General features: G+C 45.2%; 2 protein-coding genes and 1 long non-coding RNA gene across 8 annotated transcripts in view; 2 read left to right on the top strand and 1 right to left on the bottom strand.

The window, feature by feature from the left end:
* Positions 1-783: 783 nt before the first annotated feature.
* Positions 784-8664, bottom strand: LOC128408193 (kelch-like protein 28). Of its 5 annotated transcripts, none has more exons than XM_053377524.1 (5): positions 8443-8664; positions 6200-6351; positions 5733-5811; positions 3869-4096; positions 784-2446 (listed from the first exon to the last, which is right to left on the bottom strand). In XM_053377524.1, exons 2-5 carry the CDS (start codon positions 6282-6284, stop codon positions 1006-1008), a joined length of 1833 nt encoding a protein of 610 aa, XP_053233499.1. In that variant the 5' UTR covers positions 6285-6351; positions 8443-8664; the 3' UTR covers positions 784-1005. The 5 variants fall into 5 exon arrangements, with proteins under 5 accessions (XP_053233499.1, XP_053233497.1, XP_053233498.1 ...); XM_053377522.1 differs by lacking the exon at positions 8443-8664 and adding an exon at positions 7354-7441; XM_053377523.1 differs by lacking the exon at positions 8443-8664 and adding an exon at positions 7354-7438 and having other exon boundaries at positions 6200-6370.
* LOC128408194 (uncharacterized) lies at positions 5028-10156 on the top strand. The gene is made up of 3 exons (XR_008328995.1): positions 5028-5785; positions 6755-7927; positions 9957-10156. It is a non-coding gene; the product is annotated as an uncharacterized LOC128408194 (long non-coding RNA).
* Positions 10157-25635: 15479 nt separating this feature from the next.
* The window catches only part of DNAH1 (dynein axonemal heavy chain 1), a 110199-nt gene continuing 109504 nt past the window's right edge, over positions 25636-26330 (top strand). The window contains exon 1 of one of the 2 annotated variants that reach the window (XM_053377519.1): positions 25636-25848. The gene's annotated coding sequence lies outside the window, so the exon portion shown is untranslated. The remainder of the gene's footprint in view (positions 25849-26330) is intronic. The other variant, XM_053377517.1, reaches the window with a different exon arrangement.

Here is a 26330-nt window from a genome sequence, read left to right as displayed (position 1 = left end):
CCCCCACCTCACCTCACTACTCCCGGGCCTTTACATCTCTACTAGAGATTGCCTTGTGTTAGGCAGCCAGTCTTAATTATTTGATTAACAGTTAAAGTGTGCCCCTATTTCTCTTCCAGTTCCTCCTTGAAGGACGGCCCAGAGTTGAACATGGCTTTGAAATCTGAATGAAATAAGGGGACTTTTGCTTTGACTGAAAGACAGAAAATCTTCCTTTTTTTCCACCCAGTCCAATGGCCCATCTAGTCCAGTATCCTGTTCTCACAATGGCCGCCCTAAAGCCCCTGGGAAGCCTGTGTGCTGGGTTCAAGTGCAACAGTATTTCCCCCTCCTGCGATTCCCGTAAACTAGGATGCAGCGGCCTAATGCCTTTGACAGTGGAGGTAGGTCTTGTCCATGGGTAGGCAAACTAAGGTCCGGGGGCCACATCTGACCCAATCGCCTTCTCAATCTAGCCCGCAGATGGTCTGGGAATCAACATGTTTTTACATGAGTAGAATGTGCCCTTTTATTTAAAATGCACCTCTGGGTTCTTTGTGGGGCCTGCCTGGTGTTTTTACCTGAGTAGAATGTGTGCTTTTATTTAAAATGAATCTCTGGGTTATTTGTGGGGCATAAGAATTCGTTCATATTTTTTTTCAAAATATAGTCCGGCCCCCCACAAGGTCTGAGGGACAGTGAACCGCCCCCCTGTTGAAAAGGTTTGCTGACCCCTGACCTAGAAGCTTCTGATCTTTTCCCTCATACCGCATAGTACTCAGAAAAATTCTACGATAAGTAACGTAAGTTGGAGGCTGGAATGGAGTTTATTCAGCAGCCAGGCCCCCTTGGCTGAGCCATAGGCACCCTGTCTCAAGTGCAATGAGGAGGAACCCATGTAACTGTATTCTGCTCCTGAAGGCATCGGTATTGCTGATATTAAAGGGAGGAGCTTAAGATGCCCGATGGAATCCTGCATTTAGGTGACACCAAGGTAGCCAGATTTGGGAAAGTGTCAATTGGCTGCTAATTATCAGCCACCCAAACCGCTGTCAAGGCTGCAGAGGCTTCTCGTAAAAGGGGCTGCAGATTTTTCTTTGGGACCCTCAGTGTTACTCCGTTAACTACAGTTAAGAATGTTACTCTTGTGTTGGGAGCAGTTTTTCGACTCCTGGTCCAGCTGGGCTCCCCGGGCTTCCACTGGTATATTGTATTCCCCACCAGCACGTGGATTCTTCTCTGCCACTGCACCGCACAAGGTGGCAAGACCAGGATAGGAAGTTCTGGGATGGTGACGTCGTAGCTCACAGTGCCATCCTTGCTGAGGAAGAAACACTTGTGGGTGCCAGAGATCAGGGCCCTGATTACCGTGCCGGGTGTCTCGCGTCGGCTGCTCTCCTCAACAAGCCCACCAATGACGAAGATCCCATTGTCCATGGTCACAGCTGTGGATTTGTAGCACTGAAAAGCCAGAGGCACCTGATTCCACACATCGGAACCTGTTTCATAAATCAGAATGCCCCTGTGAGCAAGGCCACTTGCCCTTGTGTGAGAGAACCCTCCAATCAGGTAGAGCTTGTTTTTCAATGTGGCAGAGGCAAAATGACTCACTGCAAATGGCAAGTTGGCAATGGGAGACCAGGACTTCAGCACTAGGTCAAAGCTTTCTGCAGAATCAAGCACACTTCGGCCACTCCGACCCCCCAAAGCATACAGCTTCTGCTTACATGCTAGGAAGCCATGTTCTCGCCGAGGAGTGGACATGGATGGCAGCTGCATCCACTGGCCGGTAAGAGCATCAAACTCGTGCAGATTGCCTAAGACGGAGCCATTAAGCCTTTGTCCCCCAGAGACATAGAGCTTGTGCCCCACAGACAAGAAGCCAGAGGAATCTAGATACATCAGGGGTGGTATCTCCTCCCAGCTTTCTGTCTGCAGGCTGAATCCCAGGAAGTGAGTTTTCAGACGTTCAACTACGCCTCCCTGCATGTTGCTTACAAAAAGGCCCAAGCTCACAATCCAGTCATCGTACATGCCGTGCCTGAGACCCCCGCTCTTCCGCAACCTCCCTTCTCCGTCCAGCTGCTCCCACTGCAGGTGAGCATGTCCATATTCTTCGATTATGTCCTTCTGGACTACCGTGATCTCTTCGGAAGTAAGAAGCGGGAGGCGGACTTGTTTCAGCAGCTTCTTGATCAGTGAGAGATGCTCGGCTGGTTGAGACCTCACCCAGCGCTGCACAGCGTGGTAGACGATCAGCTCAGAAGACACCAGGAGTTTGTCTGAGGAGACAATGCTGATCACCGTGCTGGGATCCAAGCCTGGAAAGGCCTCGTGTTGAGAAAGAGGTTCAAAGTTAATGGTGATGTGGCGTGTGGCCACACGAAGCAGCGCTTGGTGGTTGTGAGCATATGCCAAAGCATAAATCCCCAGGCAGCTGTCCATAGAAATGCTGTCAGCAAGGAATCTGGTGAGAGAAAGAAATTAAATATGGATCAGTGGGGAACTGCAGGGGAATTTCACTCTCCAGATGGTGAAAGAGACAGCTTTTCGCGCTCAGCAGCAAAGGGACTGGCATGCCCACTGGCATTCTGACCTGTTATCCCACCGCCAGAGACCAACACATGCCGGTTAAAATAAGTTTGCCAAGGTGTCTGAAAAATGTACATTTTTTATATTTTGCTGGCAACCTGCTCAAAAGCAAGATGCTTCAAGTAGAGCTAGAATTGTTTGTTGCATCTTTTCTCCAGGCTCAGGAGGAAAGGGGTCACTTTAAAGGATGGGGGAAATGCATTGGAAGGTAGCAGGTCAGGACTTTGGAGGAGAAAAGCTGAAACAAGCCACAGTAAGGGAAATGTTGGACACCTGAATGAATGGAACAAAATGGGATAGCCAGAGGGATTGAGTTGTGGATATGGAGGAATGGTGCAGCCAAAATATATGTGATTTGCAATAGTAATTATGAGCTACAAATAAGCCGTTCCATGTTAAATAGCACTTGTGTCAGTGTGAAGTTAGGAGTATAGGCAATAGGAAGGATCTGCATGCATCCCATCTTTCATTTTTCCTGATCTCTCTTTCCTCCAGGAAAATTCCCTCAGTTACAAAGGGAAATTAATTTAAAGGCAGTAATTGTGGAACTCCAACTGTCCCATAGCAGTTTACTTGCTGCTGAGGGCCCAGTTGAACATTACAACCAGGCACTCAGCTGTTAGTAAACTGCTGTGGGACAGCTGGAGTTCACCAATTATTGTCTTTAAATTAATTTCATTTTGGTTAATGGGTAATGTGGTGGAATTTTTGGAGATTGATATCCTCTGTGAACCCCCCAGAATTACGACAGCACTGTGTGAACCAGTAAATTTTCCATTCTTGTTTAGCTTGCCAGCCAATACGTCTGTGTTGTCTGGGGCCCAAGTGAACACAGTCCTTGATTTCTTTGACAAACTAGGCAAAGGTCAAGGTACAGATGTCTGTCATTTTAATGAATGAAAACTCAAACTTGCTTTTGACATAAGCTCAGACAACTTACATTTCCCCAGACGCTGGTGCTGGGTTCCTCCCCAATGCCACTGCTTGCTGCTGCAAGAAGCAGCAACTGCACTGGGCACTATTTCCCACCCCAAGCAATGCTTTAGACCTAGTGTCATTCAAGGGCATTGTCTGTGTTTTTATTCAGGTCATTGTGGGGCAGGGGAGAAATAATAGCTGCCTCCCCCCAAAGAAAGTTGGGAATATTCAGTGAAAAGCCTCAGATATATTATCAGAAAAATGTCTTCTGAGAAATTTCAGCTCAACTCTAGATTGTGCCTCCATACTGTATCTCTTAAGGCTTCCACCCACTGACCCAAGGATCCCCAGTACCAGCTCCAAAACAGGATCTGTTTACCTGCCAATAATCTCCTGCAGTGGGCGGATGACAAGCCTATTGGCAGCTGTGAAGAGATCCTGAGCAGTCTCTGGTGTAAGCAACAACTCTCCAGTGTAGAGATAATCTAGAATTCTTTGAAGAACAGAAGAGGCCATGTCTTCGAACACAACTTGCCTTTCCCAGCATTCTCTAAAGGGCCTGGTGAACATGGCCCGGAAGTAAGGGCTGAATGCGGCCAACAATGCCCTACAAAGAGAGGCAGCAAAGCGACTACGTCAATAAAAAAAAAGTCAGCCTTATGTTATGTATAAAAATGCTAAGCTTCTGGGGTTACATGATCCTTCAAAACAGGAATATATTTCTGCCACTCAGGATGAAACAATTCTAAGGACACGCATGTTCACTATCTCAGGCATCCCTTACTTGGGAATATTCCTCTTCTTCCATGTACTGCTGCTGCACTCAGTTGATTTGCTCTCTGTGCTTTCATTCCTGTAGCAGGTTTGCTAGTCCAGCTGTTAAAGACACAGAACCTTCATCCCCTTTTAAAAAAGAGTAAGCAGCCTGTAAGCAGGCCAGTATCAGCCCATGTGATGGCCACTGCCGGAACGGCTCAAGACATTTTGTCACCTGAGGCGAGCTACAAAATTGCCGGGGCCCCCCCAGGGAAGAAGGGGTGATGTGAAGTTGTACATCAAGAACAGGGTGTGAATAAAGGCCACTGCAGAGGTGGCATGGGGAAGGCTGTCAGGGAGGCAGCAGATCTAGCTTCCAAGGAGCGTGCTGCAGCCGTGAATGATCCCTTTCTTGGAGGCCAGATCTGCTGCCCCTGTGGATCCTGCTGCCTGAGGCAGTTGTCTCACTTTGCCTTATGGGTGATCCGGCCCTGGGCACTGTAAGGCCTAGTCTGCACAAGCAGCAGAATGGACTGTATCACTTCAGACTGCAGGTGGCCAATTACATTTTGGAAAGTTTCCTTCATAAACTATATGCATAATTAGCATGGCAAGAATGGTTCTAGAATCCTGGTGTACAAAATTTAATTTGCAGGAGAGCAAACCCCTCCCCCAATACACACCAAATCTTTCCCCCATTTAGATACTTTCAGAAATCCATTTTATTTTATTTTATTGGATCTGAAGGAAATAGCGCTCTCCCAGTTGTCTGCAACAAATGGTACTCAATGTCTCTGAAGGTGAAGGTTTGATTTAGTTATCACGGCCAATGACCATTGAAACCTCCATGAATTTGCCCGATCCTGTTTTAATTTAATATGGTGACCCTCACCAGACTGGATGACAATGAAATCCATAAATCAGTTGTGTGTTGTGTTAAAAAAGTACTTTGTTTTGTCTGTCCTGAATCTCCTACCAAACACTTTAATTGGGAGACTGACACTCCCACAATTCTAGAGGAGGGGAACAGATTTTCTATCCACTTCCTCTACACCTTACATAATTCAATAAATCTTTATAAATCTAAATGATAAACCTTAATTTGTATAAACCTCTCCATGAATGGGATTTCTGCTAATCTTCCCTCATTCCCACCCCATTAAATGAGCCCCTGTCAGACGTGAATTGCAAATGTAAGCTTTTAGAGGCATATGACTAGCACAAGAACCTGAGCCATTGGCTTATTTGGAATGGCAGTGATCTGGCAGGATGCATTGTGACAAAGATTATTACACTCTTGTGTCAGAGGCTGTGTTGCTCCCATAGAGCTGGAGCATCTCAGTGCTGATGTTCATACTCTGCACTTGCCTAGGCAATTTCACCTCCCTAGGCAAAGCATCTGCTTTGCTGGCTATGGATAACATGAGCTGCTTCATCAGGCCAATAGTCACTAGCAGGCTGGAGACCAGCAAAATCCAGGAACTCACCTGTGACAGGAGAAAATCCTTCCTTCGGCCATCAGGGTGGCATCACAGAGCTGGTGGGCCTCATAGAGCTGTTTTAAGCCTGTGAGGAAGGGGAGGCAAAACCAAGTTGGCGTGTTAGATCCTGACCAGAAACAACAAGGGCAACAAGAGGTAGACCTATCCAACTGGTCGTGTAAGAGAAGCACAGAGAATTGGGGGGTTGATGTTGAACCTCCTGTTTCTAGCAATGCTCCTGGTTTAAGAGCATATGAAGGCACTATTCTGGTCATGTTCAGTTATGGAAATTTCTTAGTCCTGCTAGAAACTCGTTGGGTTCTGTTTCAGCTCTGTTTTGCTACGATGAAGGGTCATCGATACGATACGGAGCTGAACATCTACATTCAAGACATAAATCCAGGCATTTGTCAAGGGAAGATAAGGGGGGGGGGGAGTAGACTGTGTATTTCTATATTCTGCAGTAAACTTACCCTGAATTGTGTAACATCCCAAAGAGGTAGAACTCAAGCTTATGTCATCCATTCCACTGCTATCCTGTTCCTTTTTGGTATCCATAATCCATCGGCAGGTTCAAGAATCTCCAGAAAGAAGGACTCCTCCGAGACTCACCAACCAGTCATTTCTAGGGAAGAAGAGAGAGCCTCCAATTGGCAATAAGATGTTGGGAGCTAGAATACTCATGGGAGTCAGCCTCGTGGGAGTTAGAATACTGATGATGTGGAGCTCCAGGACACACCACCATCTGGCCAAATATATCCTCACAGATACTCTGCTGTCCTGAAACCCATTGTTATATAATACATTGGAAACCTGGATGACTTTAAAAAACAAACAAAAAACCTGTAGTTTCATGTTGCAGTTCTGAATTACATGGCCATGGCCATAATCACTTTGGGGTACTCTCATTTTCCTACTCATATTGAAATACTGCCCCTCAATGAGGCCATACTTAGATTCACAAAATGTCTAGGGGTATATGTCCCCTCCAGAAAAAAGCACTACCTAATCCTATCCCTCTTTTTCAGATCTCCATTGATTGTGTAGTGTCTTCTCCTCGCAGGTACTTAGGAATAATGTTTTCCTTCTTTGCTACCTCTTGAATAGTCAACCTTCCCCTGGCCTTGAGCTTAAGAGAGGGGGGAGAGCGTAACTCAGTGGCAGAGCACCTGCTTGGCATGCCAAATGTCCAGTGTCAATCCCCAGCATCTCAATTTAAAAATTAAAATGTGAAGCAGGCAGTGGGAAAGACTCCTTCCTGAAACCCTAGACGGCTGTAGCCAGTCTGAGCAGACAATACTGAGCTAGGTGGACAAATAGTATAAGACAGACTTTTATGTTCTATGAAAGATGGTGTATCTGTTGCCCTGGAACACTTCAATGACTTACAGCAAGGGTAGGGAACCAGGGGCCCTTTAGGTGTTGCTGGATTACAGCTTCCCTCTCACGCTGGCTAGGACTGATGGGAGGTGGAGTCCAACAACATCCGGAGGGCTCTCGGTTCCACACCACTGAGAGATTCCCATATCCTGTATCTTCCTAACCCCTTTGTTCCCAAATGATGCTCACAAGGGTCTCCAGTCCATCTGGTTGCTACCAAGAACTGGTTTCAAGATGGTGCCTGTACCTGAGACAGGGATTAGTTGGTTGAGAACCACTTTGGGTTATTATAGGGCCTGGAACAAATCCTGGTGGAGAAGCAGTCCCAAAAAAACTGGAAAAAATACAACCCCAGTGCTAGTCAACATGGGTCTCAGCACATAGTATGAGGTGGTTTCACATATAAAGAAGAGGGCTGTTGTTCTGGTTTTGGTTGCTGGCCATTTGGTGAAACCAAGATATTTAGGCCATTGTGTCAGAAGTGTGAATTGCAGAGCACAAGAACAACTCTAAATCCCCAGGTATAGGCAGACCACCCATTATGACTACAAGCCTTGACACAGACAGGCAGCAGCCAATGAGCTGTTAATCTTTTACCAGTCCCATTTCTTATTTGCATATGGGAGACCAACAAGGCATATTTTAAAAGCCATTGGCTGGGCTGGTAGGTGCAGAGGAAATAATTTCTTCTTTCATATATAGCCCCTTTCAAAAGTTTTACCTTTACAGGTGGAGGTCAGATTTTTAAAAGTCAAGGAAATCATGCAGCTGCTGCGTTCTGAAAGAAGAAACATTTGATAGCTGTGGAGCTCAGAGATGATGTACTAATAGCCACATGATGGGTCAGTTGCCATCCAGTGGAGTACCTGAGGGTGGGTTGCCAAGCTGTTAACAATGGACACCGGAAACAAAAAGAGCTAATGGGTGGGTTGCTTTTTAAAAGGAGTGGGGCAAATGGGTGGGTTCTATGCTGAGTCAAAATTCTTTGAGGATGACCCTGCATTAAGGGACTCATCCTTTTAAATATGGAGTATTTACTTATCATACCAGCAACCTTAGATTGCAGCCTCCAGCTACTTACACTTGCAGTGGGTAAGCACAGGCAGGTGTGTACATAGAGCTGTATCCCTACTGTAGGGGACAAGATACCCTCGTACTTTAGGGCTCACCTGGAGGCCACTGTGACACACCAAACGGAAACTGTTGGTTGGCATCTGTGTCTGTATTGGGAGGCAATGGAGGAGTGCGCCTTTGGAAGGTTACAGCGCCTGTTGTGGCTATAGAGACCAATACAGGAGAGAGATGCTTTATTGCAGTTGGGCAGACGAAGGCATACCATGGTGCTGTTGCAGGTGTACCATGGTGTTTCTTCTCTTTGTGCTCCTCCCAGCAATCATTCCTCCTCTGGTCACTGCTATGGTCTGTCTTCAGGCGCTGCAGTCTGCAAGGGATTCCCACACGGTGGGGTTTGATGTTGCCTGCCTTCACATCACATTTGCAGACATCTTCGTAATGCAGAGCTGGTCTGCCAATGGGCCTGGTGAGTAGGAAATTGCCCAACTGTATGTCTGCAATGGCAGTTTTGTTCAGATTAGTGTTATCTGCTCTGCTTGTCTCCATTTAATGCTGTTTATTCATTTTTTAATTATTTATCAAATTTATATACCGCCCTATACCCAGAGATCTCCTGTTACTGTTGATCATTTAATTAACTTCTATTAGATTTTTTTTAGGGACGCGGGTGGCGCTGTGGGTTAAACCACAGAGCCTAGGACTTGCTGATCAGAAGGTGAGCAGTTCGAATCCCTGCGAGGGGGTGAGCTCCTGTTGCTCGGTCCCTGCTTCTGCCAACCTAACAGTTCGAAAACGCATCAAAGTGCAAGTAGATAAATAGGTACTGCTCCAGCGGGAATGTAAACGGCATTTCCATGCGCTGCTCTGGTTCGCCAGAAGTGGCTTAGTCATGCTGGCCACATGACCCGGAAGCTGTACGCCGGCTCCCTCGGCCAATAAAGCGAGATGAGCGCCGCAACCCCAGAGTCGTCCACGACTGGACCTAATGGTCAGGGGTCCCTTTACCTTTATTTAGATTTTTTAATATAAAGCACTGCCTCATGCCACTGGCCCCTCTGGTAGGCAAGATGAAGTTCCCTTGTGTCACAGAAAAAATATCCTTACTGGTATTTAGGGGGTTAAATCTAACTAAAACATTGCACTCTATTATGTGGTAGCCGCTCAAAATGCTTCTATGTAGCTAAGTCACATGGGTTGTAATAATATTTATTTACCATATGGACAGTTCCGAAGCACATGGGGCAACTCTGCGCCATCAGCCCCTTGGAACAGGCAGTGTTGGTTTTAAGACCATCCACACAAAGTCAGGGTCATCCACATAGTAAGAGGATTTCAGACATTATAGTCCCTGCCTGGAATGCTGTCATGTGAATTAGGAATGGGCACAGCGTCTTTGCATTATCCGCACAGGTGATGGCATATAATTATTGTATTATTGCCATCATGTTGTAACAAGGGGGAATTTCAGGTTTGAGCACATTAGCTTGGAGCACATCCCATGTACATTATGTCAAATGCTGCAGCCCAAAACACTTAGTCTTCACCTGGAATAAGCCATGCGGTAGATTTAGAAATTCAGTTTTTAATTGCAGTCAGCTTTCCTGATCTTCCTGCTGGTGGTTGGCATCTCGTTAAAAAATGCCACCCAGCAGTGTACAGGCTTGGTGTCAAAGACTGTGTGCACGTCCCCATCTGGCTCCATAATTACTACCTTCACATCAGCAGAGGAATGTTAATAGGTAATATGTAAACACAAAATCTTTTATGTTTACCTAGTAAACATCTGGATGGAGAGCTTTGGATAATCTCCGATTGGGCTAGAAAAACAAGGGTGGAACAGAATCGTGGAGAATGAAAGCAGGAGGACACCAGCAGAGCTCTGCATGGGGGAAGGACTGGAGCGGCAAGGAGAAGGAGGCTTCTGAACAACTTTAGGGGCCAGCAGAACTCAAATAAAATAAGTCTATGGATACAGATATATTTTTAAGGCTATATTAGCAGCACATCAGAGCAACTCAAGTGTCCTTCTGCATCTTGTTTGCTTCCTGGTTTGCAAACCTATCATGCGGGGTGCAGGGGGAGAGAAACCTTAGTCTCAGGAGCCCCGTGTGGCCCTTCAGACCTTTCCTATTGGCCCTCCAGACTCTCCCTAGGTTGGGTGGAAGATGGGCTGTGTGAGAGTATGTACGAGGTAGTCTACTGTAAAAGGCATATTTGCTCCACCCAGTTTTGTCTCTGGCTTTGCCCACCATTTTCATGTGGCTGCCCATCAAAGTTAGTCGACATGACTAGCTTAGGTTCATGAATTTCAATGGGTCTATTCTGAGTATGACATAGTGGAATACAACCCATTAGGTTGGACCGAGGCTTAGCCATGCTTAGAGTTACTAAAAGAAAGGGATCATTTAAGTCCCATTGATTTCATATTTTTTTTTTATAAAATATTTATTGAAGTTTTCAAAAAATTTAAAAAAAAAACAAAACACACACAAAAAAAGAAAAAAACCAAAAAACAAACATATACCTTTCAATAACATTTTTCCTTGACTTCCCCACATCTCCCCTTCTTGTATTCCAGTTCAATTTTTAATTCAACAAGTTCCTATCCCCAAATTTTACCTTATTATATTTAAGTCCTTTTTGTTTAACCAATTTTAACATAAATCTCAATCTTGATACATCAAATCTTATTCTTAATATCTTTTTCTAAAGTCGACCCCAATTCCATTTCACGATTTCCCCATTTTAATCTAGAATAGCAAAACAGATTATTTACAAGAAAGAAATATATATATATATATATATATATATATATATATATATATATATATATTTGTACCGCCTTTGGATACCCAAAACCCCACTCCCCACTTTTCCCGGTTTCAATCTCCAACCAATGTCCATCAATCCATCTGGTATCAGCCTGGTGATCTCACATCCGAGGCCCTTAAGTCTCTCTCCTTTCCTCTCTGCCGGTTTTTGTGATAGTCCTTTATGTTAAACGCCAAATCCCGGAGAAGCTCTGTCCCCATAAGGTCCATACTTCTTCCTGCCAGGCCTCCATATTTAAAATTGTAATCCAAATCTTGTTTTTTACTTCTTTTAAGTCCAAATGTCCCAGCAACTCCTGCTTCCACTTTAATTAGATTTGTCTTTTCCTTTAAATCCATCTTTACAGGCCTTTGGCCTGCCAGGTCTCCATAGTTATGATTGTAATCCAAATCTTGTTTTTTACTTCTTTCTTTAATCCTCTGCTGCATTATAGCTCCTCCTTCCTTTCCCTCTAAATTGTCATGTGTAGCTTCTTCAAATTTCTCAAATTCCTTTTCTTGTTCAGCTGCAAGAGTTTTTAGTTCAAGGGCACAGTCTTTTTGTTCTGGTACAAAGACCTGAGTCAAGTCCCTTCCAATTTCCGCGGGTTTGTTTGCTTTTTCATTCAATATTGTAACATTTTTAGCCAAAACAATGCTTTGTTCATGAAGTTTTCCCAGGCTACGAAAGATCTTCTCAAGTGCCGTCTGTATTTTTCCACTTACAGCCATTCTGTAATGTCCCAGAGCCCCCTCTAGGGGAGTACTGGTTACTTAGTATTCCTTCCAGTTGTAAGTCCAAAAGTCCTTTATTTTCCTTGATTTTCGACAATTTGTTACCTAAATGTAACAGATATGACCAGCCGAGGCAATAGAAACAAAGTTCTTTCTCTTTTTTTTTCCCTCTCAGCTTTGACAGCTAGTTTGACCGCTGTCAAAGTCTTTTAAATCTCTCCAACAGGCTCCCTCGCGGATCGCTCCCGGGTCCTGGGGGAGGGGTAACAATCCACTTTCAAAATTAACTCTTATCCTCCAGCACATTCACTTAAACTGCCAAAACGTGAAATTAGTTACTTTTAACTTCTCACGAAGAAGATGTTCTTTTCAACCTTAGTTATCTAGTCCTTGCTTTAAAATGTTTACAAGAGGGGGAGACGGACTTCCTCTTTGCGTCTTCCCCGCTCGTGCCGAATCAAAAAAAGGAATTTTTAATATCCAATTTCCGTAATACTCACGGGTTGTTACTTTTAGTCCAAATTTCAAAGGAAGGAATCAGCGCTCTCCAACCATGGCATGCGGCTTCGCTTCGCGGAGACGGGTAGACAGCTCTCAGCTCCGCGCCGCTCACCCCCGGTATGTTCCGGAGCCTTTAAAAAGGCTCCTTTGCAGCGGGGGGGGGACGCAAATGGAGCCCGCCGAGCCTTCAGTTCACAGGCTTCCCCGCCTGTGATTTTTTTCGGGTCCCCGCTTCGCCGTAGCGGTAAAACCCTGGCTCCACGAAGCAGATTTCCTCCGGAGATTGGAGGAAATCCGCCATTACAGTTGCTGGCGCTGACCGGAAGTCTAAGTCCCATTGATTTCAATAGGTCTACTCTAAGCATGACTGTGTCTGGGTTTATTATCACACGAATAATCATCATTGTAGTAGGAAATAAATTTATAAGTTTCCTCCCCCTTTCCTTTTAATGTTTCTTTTTTCTTTTCTTTTAATGTGTACACATATTTTGCTTTTTTGTATTTAATATGCTTTTCATTTTAATGTTTCATTGCTTTTTATTATTTGAGTTCTCTTTTGTAGGGGGGGCGTTCCTCCTACGCTGCAGTTTGGAAATACAAAATGCAGTCGAACAAACAAACAAATATTTGATTTTCATCAGTAGTGGGAGCTCCCTTGTTCTACATTTCAACATGCCCATAAGAAACAATATCTCCAAGTTCAGGTAAGTAAATATTTTTCTTTAAAAAAAAAAAAATACAGACTTGGGTTGGGTGGGTTTCAACTAAGTTGTTGCATGTGTGGAATGAGGTCCACTTGTGCACCGTTCCCCCCTCTCCCCCTCATGCCCCCTAAAGCTGCTCTGAATTGTTGCTGACATCCATCTGTCTTGAAAGACAATGGGCTGCTCTGAAGGGTTGAAGGAACCCGAAGAAGAAGAAGAAGAAGAAGAAGAAGAAGAAGAAGAAGAAGAAGAATAGTAATAGTAGTAGTAGTTTGGATTTGATATCCTGCTTTATCACTACCCTAAGGAGTCTCAAAGCGGCTAACATTCTCCTTTCCCTTCCTCCTCCACAACAAACACTCTGTGAGGTGAGTGAGGCTGAGAGACTTCAAGAAGTGTGACTAGCCCAAGGTCACCCAGCAGCTGCATGTGGAGGAGCGGGGAACGAACCTGGCTCACCAGATTACGAGACTACCACTCTTAACCACTACACCACACAGATTTTTGGGGAGAGGAAAGAGAGGGAAAGTCTTGTTGCATGATTACACCTTGTTCCTCATGCTCGTAGCTCCCTGCTTAGCACTACAGTGAATTCTACCAAATAAATATTATGGTAATAAAATAAATAGCAATCCTAAAGTTTCCATGTGGGGATCTGCATTTGATCTAGTTTTTCTTTCTACACACCTAAAGGTGAAACAGCACTATAATATTTGCAGTGTTTGATAAATCCCTGTCAGTCACAACTGTATTTAGTTTGCATTGGGAGAGGTCTGAATTACAGAAAATGTCAGAATTATAAATGTCTGTGCAAAATACCAAATGGCTCCAGTAATTCCAATTACGTGCCCAAGTCAGGTCAACCTTGGCATCATCTCTAGGAAGAGATGCTCAGTTTTGGCAAACTTTAAATATGAAACCTGACAGATCAAAATAAATAAATCAATAAATAAACCAGCCATCTCTTCTGCTAGATTCTGCATTTATTTCTTCAGAGCTGATAAATTTAAGGCAAAAAGAAAAAGAAAAAAAGAAAAAGGGAAAGCTGAATGCTCAATAGCTTCATGAGACTAATTATGATAAACAGCCCCATCGCAGTTAATATCCGGCCATTAATTCCCAGATGGAGCTGTGGAAAATGTCAGGATTGGAAATGTCAGCTCTTTAAGAGGACCTGGCAGCCACTGAAGTGGGGACTGAAGCCTCAGCCTGATATTAGGAAGGGAAGGACAGAGGCACAATTCAGGACAGAGGCAATAAATGGAAGCTGTGCAACTAAGCAGCACCTTCCCACTGGGGTATATGTATCTATTCGCTTTAAAACGGTGCATATGCTCCATTTCTCCTAAGAACAGAATCCATAGTGGCTAGTCACATAATATTAAAACATCATAAAATAACCAGTAACATTTTTAATTAAATGTTATTTTTTAAAAAATTCCCACTACCATAATTTAAAAAGCAGCCCGGAAAACATTTAATGTAAGATGAGGAGCCCCCAGTGGCACAATGGGTCAGTGCATCTGGCTGTTAACTGGAGGTTTGGTGGTTCGAACCCACCTAGGGACGGATGTGGTCAGGATTCCTACATTGCAGTGATCCCTTCCAGCTCTACAGCTCTATGATTTGATGATTTAAAACACTAATAAAGGCAGAGTGAGAACACTGCAACAAATGAAATTCCCACCAAAAAGGAAAATATGCAAGTGAACAGATTGCCTGATGCTCAAAAGTTAACAATGAAGGTGATATGTGGATCTCTTTTTGGGATGGAGTTCTGTTGCCAGAGTATGATAGAAATGACTCTCTCCCCTTATGGCGCTTGTCTGATGTCTGCAGGTAGGGTCACTGGAGGAGAGGCAGTGATGACCGTCTCAAACGTTGCGTGCTCTCATGTGGGACAAGGTTCTTCTTGACCTAGTGTCAGGCCTTGGTCAACCTCCAAGACAAGCTGTAGATGGAGGCTCTGGTTCTGGTATCCCCCTCTGAATGAAGGGGATCTGTACGGCTCTTCAGTGGGACATGTCACAAGGAACCAGGTTTGGAGCAACCATGATATAGAGCTAGCTCCTCAGGTCACCTGGGCTGGCTGAACTGATGAACCCCCGAGTGGCTGGGGAAACCCAGCCAGATGGGCAGCGTATAAGTAATAAAAGTGTTGTTGTTGCTGTTGCTGCTGCTGCTGCTGCTGTTACTACTACTTTACCATCTCTGGCCAATGTATGGGTAGTGCTCCAGCACAGAAAAGGTTGGACCAGTGGTGGCTCCTTTAGGTTGTGTGCTAGCTTGGTGTTGTAGAGAGCAAGTCAGCTGGGCCCTGTTTGACCCTAGTGGTACCTTACATTAGTGCTTGAAAGGTCCAATGGAGTAGGCAGTGCTGGCTGGTAGCTAATCCAGTGTACAGTGGTGCCTTGGGTTATGAACAGTCCTGCTTACAAGTGCTTCAGGTTACGAACTCCACAAACCCAGAAGTAGATGTTCTGGGTTGCGAACTTTGCCCCAGGATACGAACGCAATCCGCTTCCGGGGCCACAGGAGGCCTATGTAGGGAATGAGCGCCTTGGGTTAAGAGCGCTTCGGGTTAAGAACGGACTTCTGGAACAAATTAAGTTTGAACCTGAGGTACCACTGTAATGGGCCTGGATAGCAAAATGCTGTTTTCTGAAGGATTGAAATGCCTAGGCCTCAATCAGTCAGTGTCGCTGACTCAGAAAAGCAATCAGGACTGGCCTAGTGTGAGCTTTTGTTCTGCGGATATTTGAAAGGTGGAAAGGCAACCTTTCCTCTCCATATCCTCCTGCTGATTGCATGGAAATCAGATGTCAGAAAGGTGAGTGAGGATTTGTGTTGAGGTACACTGATTATGTTATGCCTAAGGAAAGCATCAAAGCGGGACGACCAGTTTTTGATGGCGTTTGGGCAGAATACTTCTGATCTGCCTAGTGTCGCTCCCTCACGAAGAGAAGCAGATTCTGTTTACAGAAACAGCTCTTGCTCTCTGAAAGAACTGCGAGAGACAGAAAAGCAACGGGAGCAAGAAATGAGAGAAACTGCACATGAGCAGCATTCTCCTTTCTACACGGTCCTTAAAGATACAAGATCCCTTTTGAAGGTGTAGGATCCACATACATCAAAGGGAGAATTTCTGCCAGTTGAAGCTTTTAGAGCTACAGTGGAACTACCCAGAGGGCCCTCACGAAGGTCTGTAGGGAAGGGAGTGAGCTTCCGGGTATTTTCGGCTTGAGTCATTCAGGGCTTTAAACACTAATGTGAGCGTCTTGAATGGGTCCCAGAAACAAACTGGCAGCCAGCACAGCTCTGTTTAAAATGAGTTATATGGGATCTAAATGGAACCCCAGCCAGTAATCTGGAGGCTGCATTTTGGACTAATTGAAGTTTCTATGTCATCTTGAAGGGCAGCTCCACATAGCAATAATCCAATCTGGAAGTTACCAGAGCATGGAGTACAGTGGCCAAGCCATTCCTATCCAAAAGGGGCCACAGCTGGCAGACCAGCTGGAAAAGGGCATTGCTAACCACCAAGGCCACCTGAGCCTCTAGTGACAGTGCTGAATCCAGCTGGGTGGTGAACAGGATGAAGATTTGAGTATCCCTCCTTCTGCCTGCCACTTCTCTGCTTCAAACTCTGCCCTCCCCACACCACTATTTGGATGTTTGGTGATGAGCTGGGTTCCTAAACCTGGATTTCCCCAAGATGTATTCTCAGACAATCAGAGGGATTAGGTATGATGAGGGAATAAATCAGCGCTCGGTAATTCACCGGCAAGGCAGGTACAGAAACACACAAGATGTAGACAGAAAACACACAGAGAAGCATCAGATGCAGAGGCAACAGTCCTGGACCTTCAGGGCATTACATTTCCCTTTAGCTGAACAGTTCAAGCAAGAGAGCTAGAGTCAAAGAACAAGAAGTTAACAAGCGATAATCACCCTTCATTGCTTGCACCTTGCCCAGTTCCTTGTTAGCACCATTCCTGACCCGGAGGTTCCTGCCACAAATCCATCTGATGCCTGAGCATCTTCTTGGGGTGAATTAGCAGGAGTTCTGATGTTTTGACTTAATAGCTTGGCAATTCAGGAAGCATGCATCTTTGTTTATTGGTGCGCAGTTGGTGGCAAGTATCACAATTGTACACAGGCACCTCAGATGGACACCTCATCAAACGAAATGCATGATTTGACAAGGGTGGGAGGTGACCTGCTTCTTCCCAGTCATAGAGTTGAGAGGGACTCATTTGATTCACCCCCCTCTCAGTGCAGGATTTGCAATACAGGATTCAGCCACAGCAGGGGTAGGAAACCAGTGGTCCCCCAGAAGTTGTTGGACTACAACTCCCACCGTTTCTATCCACTGGCCATGCTGGCTGAGGCTGATGTGAGTTGGAGTCCAACAATGCTTTGAGGACCATGGGTTCCCCACTCCTGAACTACAGCATCTCTGGCAGCTGAGCATCCAGCCTGTTTCAATGCCATCCAGCAAATGAGGGCCTACCATCTCTTCCTGCTGCAGTCAGTTCCTCTGTCAAACAGCTTTTGCCCTTAGGAAAAACTCCCTAACATGCTGATCACTCTTGCACCTGGAAATGGTCCGTGGCAGCCGTTGCAGTTCTCTGGCACCCTCTAATTGTGCCTTTATTTAGGCATGGCTTATGGGGAGTATGGAGGGCGAGAAAAGCTCTAACAGTATGTCCTCGGACATCTGTCAAATGCAAAGAGGCACACTTGTTCTATGGGAGTGTAGCTCCTCATAGTGGGGGAGAAAGCAAGTGAAGTGAACAAGCCAATTCCATTCCTTGGGCAGGCTTTGCTTCAAATTGTGCATGGCTCTGTTGTTGTTGTTGTTTAGTCATTTAGTCGTGTCCGACTCTTTGTGACCCCATGAACCAGAGCACGCCAGGCACTTCTGTCTTCGTGCATGGCTCTACCATATATTTGTTGATTTACTGATAGGACAGGCTTCTTTTGTGTTTTTCAGCATATCATTTTTAAAAAAAGAAGTTACTGAGCCCTAACCATTTTTGTAGTAAAGTTTTCAGCAACAGGATTTAGGGGGGATTCAGGAGAAAGAAAGAAAGAAAGAAAGAAAGAAAGAAAGAAAGAAAGAAAGAAAGAAAGACCACACGTCGCTAGTAAATAGGATCATTTTGGAGGACGAGTTCTAGTGTTAGGCATGCAAAGGAAGAATAGTCTCCTGCTGGTTCACCATTTCCTGTTGGTTGGGAAACAGGTAACAACCAAGGATGGGGCTTATTCACCACATGCAGTCTCTACGATGTGCCCTCAGCTGAATCCATGCTGGTCTCCTGCTTGATTTTTTTCTGTGCAACAGAAAAGAATCAGAGCAGGGATAATTCAGGGCCCGTTGCCTGCATGAAGAAAGGTGCATAGTTGGCAGGCTCCCATGACTCATCATACTTTTTCAGAGAACTCATTCAAAACTTCCAGTTTGGCTCTAAAGTGACAAGCCAGGAGCTAGAGGACAGCTACCACTGCAGTGTCATCCTCTGTTCCACAGTGCAGGAGGAGGGAATGCCAGGCTACTACACATTAGCCTCTTAAAACACAACAAAGTCGCCTTCCAACACACTGCATTCTAAGTCCCATTTAGATGCTGCTGTACACACCAGAGGGAGGGCAGGGATGTATTTATCCAATGCACATGACCTGTTTGGTTTCTGCAATGCTCCCAAACTACTATTCATGAAGGTGTCACCTGCACATGTGCAATGACTGTCTCAAATGGACACACCTCGAGTTAACAGTGAAGCGAATGTGACCTAAGCTTTCAATTCAGATTGAAGCTGGTTTGAGGGGGAAACACACCAAACAGCAGTATTTCTGAAGAAATCATGGGATAGGACTGCATTGTGGATAATGGTGGGTGTACAGGTAAAGGGACCCCTGACCATTAGGTCCAGTTGCGGATGACTCTGGGGTTGCGGCGCTCATCTCGCTTTACTGGCCAAGGGAGCCGACGTTTGTCCGCAGACAGTTTTTCTGGGTTATGTGGCCAGCATAACTAAGCCGTTTCTGGCAAAACCAGCGCAGCGTACGGAAATGCTGTTTACCTTCCCGCCAGAGCGGTACCTATTTATCTACTTGCACTTCATGCTTTCGAACTGCTAGGTTGGCAGGAGCAGGGACCGAGCGGGTGTACATGCATTCAAAAGCCAATTTCAGGTTGATGTGGACCATGACTATGTAGGGAGAGTGTTGATAGCTTACAAGTCAAGCACCAGCACATAAATCCATAAGCCCCATGTTTAAAAATAAGCAGTAATTACCAGCAGGCTTATAATCTATGCTAGGGACTAGGCCTAGGAGACAAGGGTTCAAACCCCCGCTTGGCCATAAAACTCATTGGGTGACCTTGGGCTAGACACTTGCCTCTCCACCTGATCTACCTCACAGGGTTGTTGTGGGGATTAAGTAAGGAGGACGGAGAACCACCTATGCCACTTTGAGCTGCTTGGAGAGAAAAGTGGTGATATAAATGCATAAAAACAAACAAACAAACAAACAAACAAATAATAAATGTTGAAGGGCCTCAGAAATAGAAATTCCAGCATGCTGTTATCAAAGCCACTGTTACAGGCCATAAGCAGGCAGACAAACAAAGCAACTGTTATAAGACAGGGAAGGCCGTAGCAGGCAGACAAACAAAGAATGAGTAAATTAAGAAGTGTTAACCTTCAAAAGGAGAAACATGGAATGTTAGAGCCTGATTGGATAAGAATGTAAAGTCTCACTCTCTGTTTTTTTGTATAGTCTATAAAAAGTGGGTGTACCCTGACTGGGGTGTGCAGATTGCGAGCTTATCGCGCTGTGCCTTTGTCCTGCATATGCATTTCAAATCCTTTTGAATCCTGCAAGGTTGATTGCCACTTTGTGTGAATCTGTGCTCCGGGGACCCAATAGCAGATATGGAACAGGTCCAACAATGTGGACCACAACTCCCATCAGCCCTAGCCAGCATGGTTGAGGGTCATATATGATGGGAGTTGTGTTCCATAACACCTGGTGGGCACCACGTTGTCTATGTCTGATCTAAGGGATCTGGGAAATGGAAGGCAAAATGTTGATGCAAATCAAGTGGGAAGAAGAAGCATGGTCTTGTTGCTTCCCTCTCCCATGTCACAGCCAACTATACAGGTTACCTAGCCCTGATGTCATGATTTCAGCTAGAGAAAGATGATTTTTAATTAGAAGGAACACAGCGTAACGTCTATAAATAGCTACCTCTTGCTACCCACAAAACACTAGACTATTTTTATAATGCCACATTTTGAAATATGATTAAGTGATTTGTCAGGTATATTTTAAGGCTGTTGCCATAACATGTGATATTTACTCCAGATCGACACAACATCATGTGGCTAAGGAGGTGGGTGTAGCGACAGAAATGGAAGGCCCGCTACTCAACAGCCCAGGCGATCACACACACCTCTGCAGGGAGAATCATTGGTGGGACCTAAAATGTCAGCCTTCCCGTTTGGTACAGCTTCACTCCTACTACATCAATATAAATGGAGACACAAGACCATGACAATGTTACCCAGAATGTCAGCATGTACATTTTAAAGCACGTGGAATTAGATGGTAAACAGCCAATTTCTATTTGATCTTCTTTCTGCAGTTTTTGAGAATCGTTGAAAGCTCCTCTGTATTTTCAGTGATATTTTGGATGGGGGTTGATAAAACACCTATATTGGGTGGGAGTGGGGGGGTTTCCAATTCATGCGATATCGAACTCCCCTGTTCTGTCAGCGCAAGGATCTCCAGTTGTGCAACTGTGTGTGCCCACGTTCCTCTTCAAATCTGTTCCAGAGAGTTGGGGGAACCCTAAGAGCAGATTTAGGCAAGATGCATGTGAGGAGGAAAGGGGGGACGTTCTGTTGTGCATGTGCAAATGAAAATCCTTGCGTTGACAGAATGAGGGAACTAGCCCCATTTGGTCACAAAATCTGGGCTAAATGCTACACAGAAATACTGAGGTATTACATCACTTCCAAATGCATGTAATCTGAAATTTCTAAATTGTGCAGGTTGCATACAAAGTTTCATTTTCTAAGCTTTTACTTTTTTGTATCCTTGTATTTCATCTTTGTATTTATGGTAAAATCAAATTCCATTCCTTTAACATTGCTGTACTTTATCAAAGTAATTGTTGAACTTATCTTATATTTTGGAAATGTACATCCAGGTTTTTTTTCCTTTAATTTTTTTTGGGGGGGCAAGAGAATGGGGCCCTAAGCTATAGCTTGTTTAGCTTATACGTAAATACAACACTGGCTCTGACAGTGGAGGAGGAATGGGCTCTAAGGGTGGAAGGACAGTCTTCTCTGCTTGCAAACCTGTTTTCCTACCTAATATCCTATGGCTCCTTGGACTCAAGGATTGGGCCTAGAAGGTAAAAGGTAAAGGGACCCCTGACCATTAGGTGCAGTTGTGACCGACTCTGGGGTTGCGCGCTCATCTCGCTTTATTGGCCGAGGGAGCCGGCGTACAGCTTCCGGGTCATGTGGCCAGCATGACTAAGCCGCTTCTGGCGAACCAGAGCAGCGCATGGAAATGCCATTTACCTTCCTGCCGGAGCGGTACCTATTTATCTACTTGCATATTGATGTGCTCTTGAACTGCTAGGTTAGCAGGAGCTGGGACCGAACAGCGGGAGCTCACCCCGTCACGGGGATTCGAACCGCCAACCTTTTGATCGGCAAGTCCTAGGCTCTGTGGTTTAACCCACAGAGCCACCTGTGTCCCTGGGCCTAGAAAGGCCTTGCCTATTGGTTGCTCCTTGCTTGATCTCAGATGACAGCAGCTATTGGAGAAGGGCCTCTTAATGCACATACAGGTTCCTGTGCAGGCATGTTGAACTTTGAAAGTTAAAATTAACACTTTGAATTGTACTGTGAGGTGAAGTTACAGAGAACTATCTGTGTCTTATCTTTCTCACACCTGGCATCACATACAATGTAAGGTGTGGGGAATGTGGCCGTGCTTTGGGGGAAATGGCCTCATGGGTCAAAATGGGAGCCATGCTGGCCCTAATTTGGCCTATGGCCAGAGGTCCCCTACCCCTGGGTCATGACCCACAATGGTGCCATTATTAGACTATTAATTCAGAATAAACTATTTTAAGACTCTCATTTAGTAGAATTACATGGCTATTAATGAAGGGGGAAACCAAAGTCCCTTTTGGAGAAAAATAATGAATAGCCACAGCCTGTTGGTACTTGTGGATCTTTTCAGTGTCCACTTGAGGCTCATGTCTTGTGGGACATTATGTTTCAGATCTCTGTAAAGGCTGAAGGGTATGGAGACCAAATCAAACGCGCAGACACTTATTTGCCTGTCAATCACAAAACTGTCTGGTCTGCCATGGCTCAGTAGCTTCTTGAACTCCCTGCTAGTTAAACTTCTATGCTTTAATCTTCTGACTCACTGAAGCATTTTGTCTCAAGCCTTGAAACACACAGTAAAAATTAGATGAGATGAACCACAAAGACAGAGAAGGCTTGCTGTGAATTCAGGCTTTGAAGGGCCTTGGAATAAATCACCTAGGTTTTCCACAGGGAATATACTCAGCTGGGGTTCATCTTACCATCCTTTACTACCTTTCAGGAGGGGAATCTATTTCAGGTTGCATTGAAACTGAGAGAAATTACAGAAAGTAAAGGCATTGCGCATTCTCTTATACGTTATGCTCTTGCTAAGTAGAAAGAAATGCTTGTGGGATTCATAGGGAACGTTCAGGTCAACAGTTCAACCTGGAAAGTTTCAGACACTAGGTAAAACTTATCAGACACTGGGGAGCTAATCACAACATTAGTGTGCACTAAACAGTGACCCTGAGTCCTTGGAAGGATGCTTGCCTACAACACGCTTTTGCACTCCTGATCTCAGGTGCAGCTTCCCTTTCACTGTAGGAAAGCTGGATATTTTCTTCTTTGCAAGTTTCGTTAAGACAAGCACTTCACTTTCTGATTTATGGCCACTGAGGGAGGCCCCAGAAGATGGTCATTGCCTGTGGTTCATTGGGTAATCTCCACTGCCCCCTTGTGGCCAACCTGCTGGCCCCTGTTTATCAGAATATCAAAACTATTTACAGTATTTACTAATACTATTTGCTGCCGACCGTGGGTTTCAGAAGCTATTCATTAACAAACACTGCCATGCCTAGGTTAAAATCACAAAAGACTCGGATTTGTTTTGTTTCTTAATTATTATTATTTTCTAATTTGCATCAGTTGATACTAAAGCTGAACCTTTAGACACATTTTGGGTTGTATACAAAGGCAAACATCATCATCATCATCATCATCATTATTAAAAAGCAAAACAAAAGGGACATGTGCAGAGCAATCCTATGTTGGTTTTCTCAGACACAAATTATACATTCCATAGGATTTACCATTTTTTATATGGATACTACATTCCCAATCTACTTTGTCCAACCTTCAAAGCATAGCTCATGAAGATGTTTAATTTATTTTATTGATGATGTGAAAGCACTTAGAAATATTTTATAGGAAGCGATTCAAAATTGGAATTAAACAAACAAATGTCATAACAACACTGCCATCCTGTACATGACACTCACATAGAAGTCCAATTAAATTCAGTGGGGTTTACTTTAGAGTAGGGATGTATAGAATTGTGCCTAAAGTGCCTTAGCCTTTTGTGGCTTGGGGCAAGGTGGAAGGTATTACAGTATTACCATTACTGTTAGTACAGTGGTACCTTGGTTTGCAACCATAATCCGTTCTGGAGGTCCGTTTGTAAACCAAAACAGGTTATAACCCAAGGTGCGCTTTCACCAATGGGGCCTCCCAAAAAAAATTGTTCATAATCCCCCCCAAAATGGGTTGTAATCCAAAAAAAAGGTTGCAAACCGGGACGCGCACTTCCGGGTTTGAAATGTTTGTAATCCAAAATGTATGCAAACCAAGGTACCACTGTATTGCTTGAAGGCAAAAAAACTTGCCACTGACAACCAACACAGATAATAATAATAATAATAATAATAATAATAATAATAATAATAATTTATTTATACCCTTCCCATCTGGCTGGGTTTCCCCAGATTGTCACACACCATTCTTGGCAGTCACTGCTGCATTTATACTATATTGTCTTTTTTAAAATCTGGAGCGCAATAAAAACCTTTTGATCTATAAGGCATCTCAAGAGTTCTTCCTGCATAAGCCAAGAATACATACCTTCACCAGGTCGGGAGTCATCACCTCAGGGCCCTATCACAGTCAAACCATTACCCAATAATCTCTAATGCCTGAAGGCTGCAATTGCACCTTCTGCCATGACTGGTGCTGGTAAAAAAATTTCAAACACATGTTGGTAGCTTCAAGAACACTGTCCAATCATCTTGTCCTCTGTAATACTGCAGGCCAAATAGTTCAAGGCGTATCAGAATCATTTACCAAGCCCAGGCAGTGCAGGCAGAATGTCGGATGCTCAGTTTTTGTTTTTTTAATTTATTAAAGATCTTGGGTCACACAAAAATGTGTGTTGTCTCTCCCCCCCCCCCCCGTCATAAAGTTTTTTACATTTGATGTGAGATATTATACAGAGTAAGGTGGGAGAAGAAGCAGGGAGAGAGAAGGGGAAGAGGGGATTGTGGTGGTACATTTAATATGTTTGTGGGATTTTATGCCAGTCACACATATACGGTATGTATACATACACATACTCACATATTTCTTGGTAGTGAGGGGGGGGCGGGGTATGGTTGGCTATCTTTAGTTGGCTGCAGTGAGGTTTGTTGGGGGGGGATTGTTGGGTCAGGTCAGCCCAGGTGCTCACTGTTCAATAACCCTAAAGGTAAAGGTAAAGGGACCCCTGACCATTAGGTCCAGTCGTGACCGACTTTGGGATTGCAGCGCTCATCTCGCTTTACTGGCCAAGGGAGCCGGCGTACAGCTTCCAGGTCATGTGGCCAGCATGACTAAGCCGCTTCTGGCGAACCAGAGCAGCACACAGAAACATCGTTTACCTTCCCGCTGGAGCGGCACCTATTTATCTACTTGCACTTTGACGTGCTTTCGAACTGCTAGGTGGGCAGGAGCAGGGACCAAGCAACACCCCGTCATGGGGGTTCGAACCGCTGACCTTCTGATCAGCAAGTCCTAGAGCAGAGCTAATCCATCTTCTCACATGCTCCAAATCCATTATAACCCTCCTGAGATCTACAAATTTAATTAATAAGAATAATAGCAGTAACAAAAATGGGAGACAACTTTGCAGCATTGTGGAGACAAGGCATCTTGCTTAGAAACATATCCACTTATTTCAAGCAAAAACACTTCCAGCTGGGTTTTGCCTGGGCTTCTGCGCACTGTTATCTTGGACACACATAACTCCTCTGATTTTTCCCGAATTCAGTGCACTTTGCTCATTTCACCATCTAGCTGTGCTTATGCTTCTTTATATACACAAGCATCCACCTCCCTAACCGGACGAAGCTTATGGTCCCTCACTGCTCATCGCCCCACTACTGGCTCGAGACTACGGGGCAGCCAAACGACCTTCCGGCCGACTATAGGAAACTTTTCCCTTTCTCCTCTCTCAGCAGCCGACGCGTGTTGGCTCACTACGGGCACAACCAAATTCTCGGTTGTGGGGGGCGGCGCGCGGAGAGAGACTAGCGGGAGGAAGAGACGAATGCAGCGAAGTGAGATGCCGAGAAGAAGTCAGACGGGGGGGGGGGAATCTAGGGAGTATCAAAGAAGGCTGCTTGCTTGGGGTAAAGAGGCAGCTGCGTGTCTCCCCGCAGAGGTCCGGAATGGTTCGGTCCCCTTAGCAACCGTCCCCGGCGTCTGTGGCCTGGAGACCAAAGCGGTTTCCCGGCGCAGGAAGAGGGGGAGGCCGGGCAGGTTGGTGCGTACACCTGCGCGCTTACTGGGTGGAATTGGGGGAAATGGGCAGCCGGGGGAGGTCGGGGGGGTCCCAAATGGGATGGGTGGCGGACGGGGATAACAGGGGTGGGAAGGCACAGAAGGGAGCGCGCTTTGGCTCTGGGGTCCTGCTTGCAAGTGTCCCACCGGCACCTGAGTTGGCGGGTGGGCCCAAGTTGGCCGGCTCTTCTCATGCTCTTCATTGCTGAAGCACCTGCTTCCCCCCAGCCTCTGTGCTTCTGGAGGCCTTTGTTTGGAATCACAAGCTGGCAGGGGTGCCAATTTGAATAAAATATGGGGGGGCAGGTAAGCTCCACCTTGCATAATTAAAGGTAAAGGGACCCCTGACCATTAGGTCCAGTTGTGACCGACTCTGGGGTTGCGGCGCTCATCTCGCTTTATTGGCCAAGGGAGCCGGCGTACAGCTTCCAGGTCATGTGGCCAGCATCACTAAGCCGCTTCTGG

This window comes from Podarcis raffonei, chromosome 2 (genome assembly GCF_027172205.1).
Source record: "Podarcis raffonei isolate rPodRaf1 chromosome 2, rPodRaf1.pri, whole genome shotgun sequence".
Taxonomy (NCBI): Eukaryota; Metazoa; Chordata; class Lepidosauria; order Squamata; family Lacertidae; genus Podarcis; species Podarcis raffonei.
The sequence above is the reverse complement of the archived record's forward strand: the minus strand, read 5'-3'. Positions and strand labels throughout refer to the sequence as shown.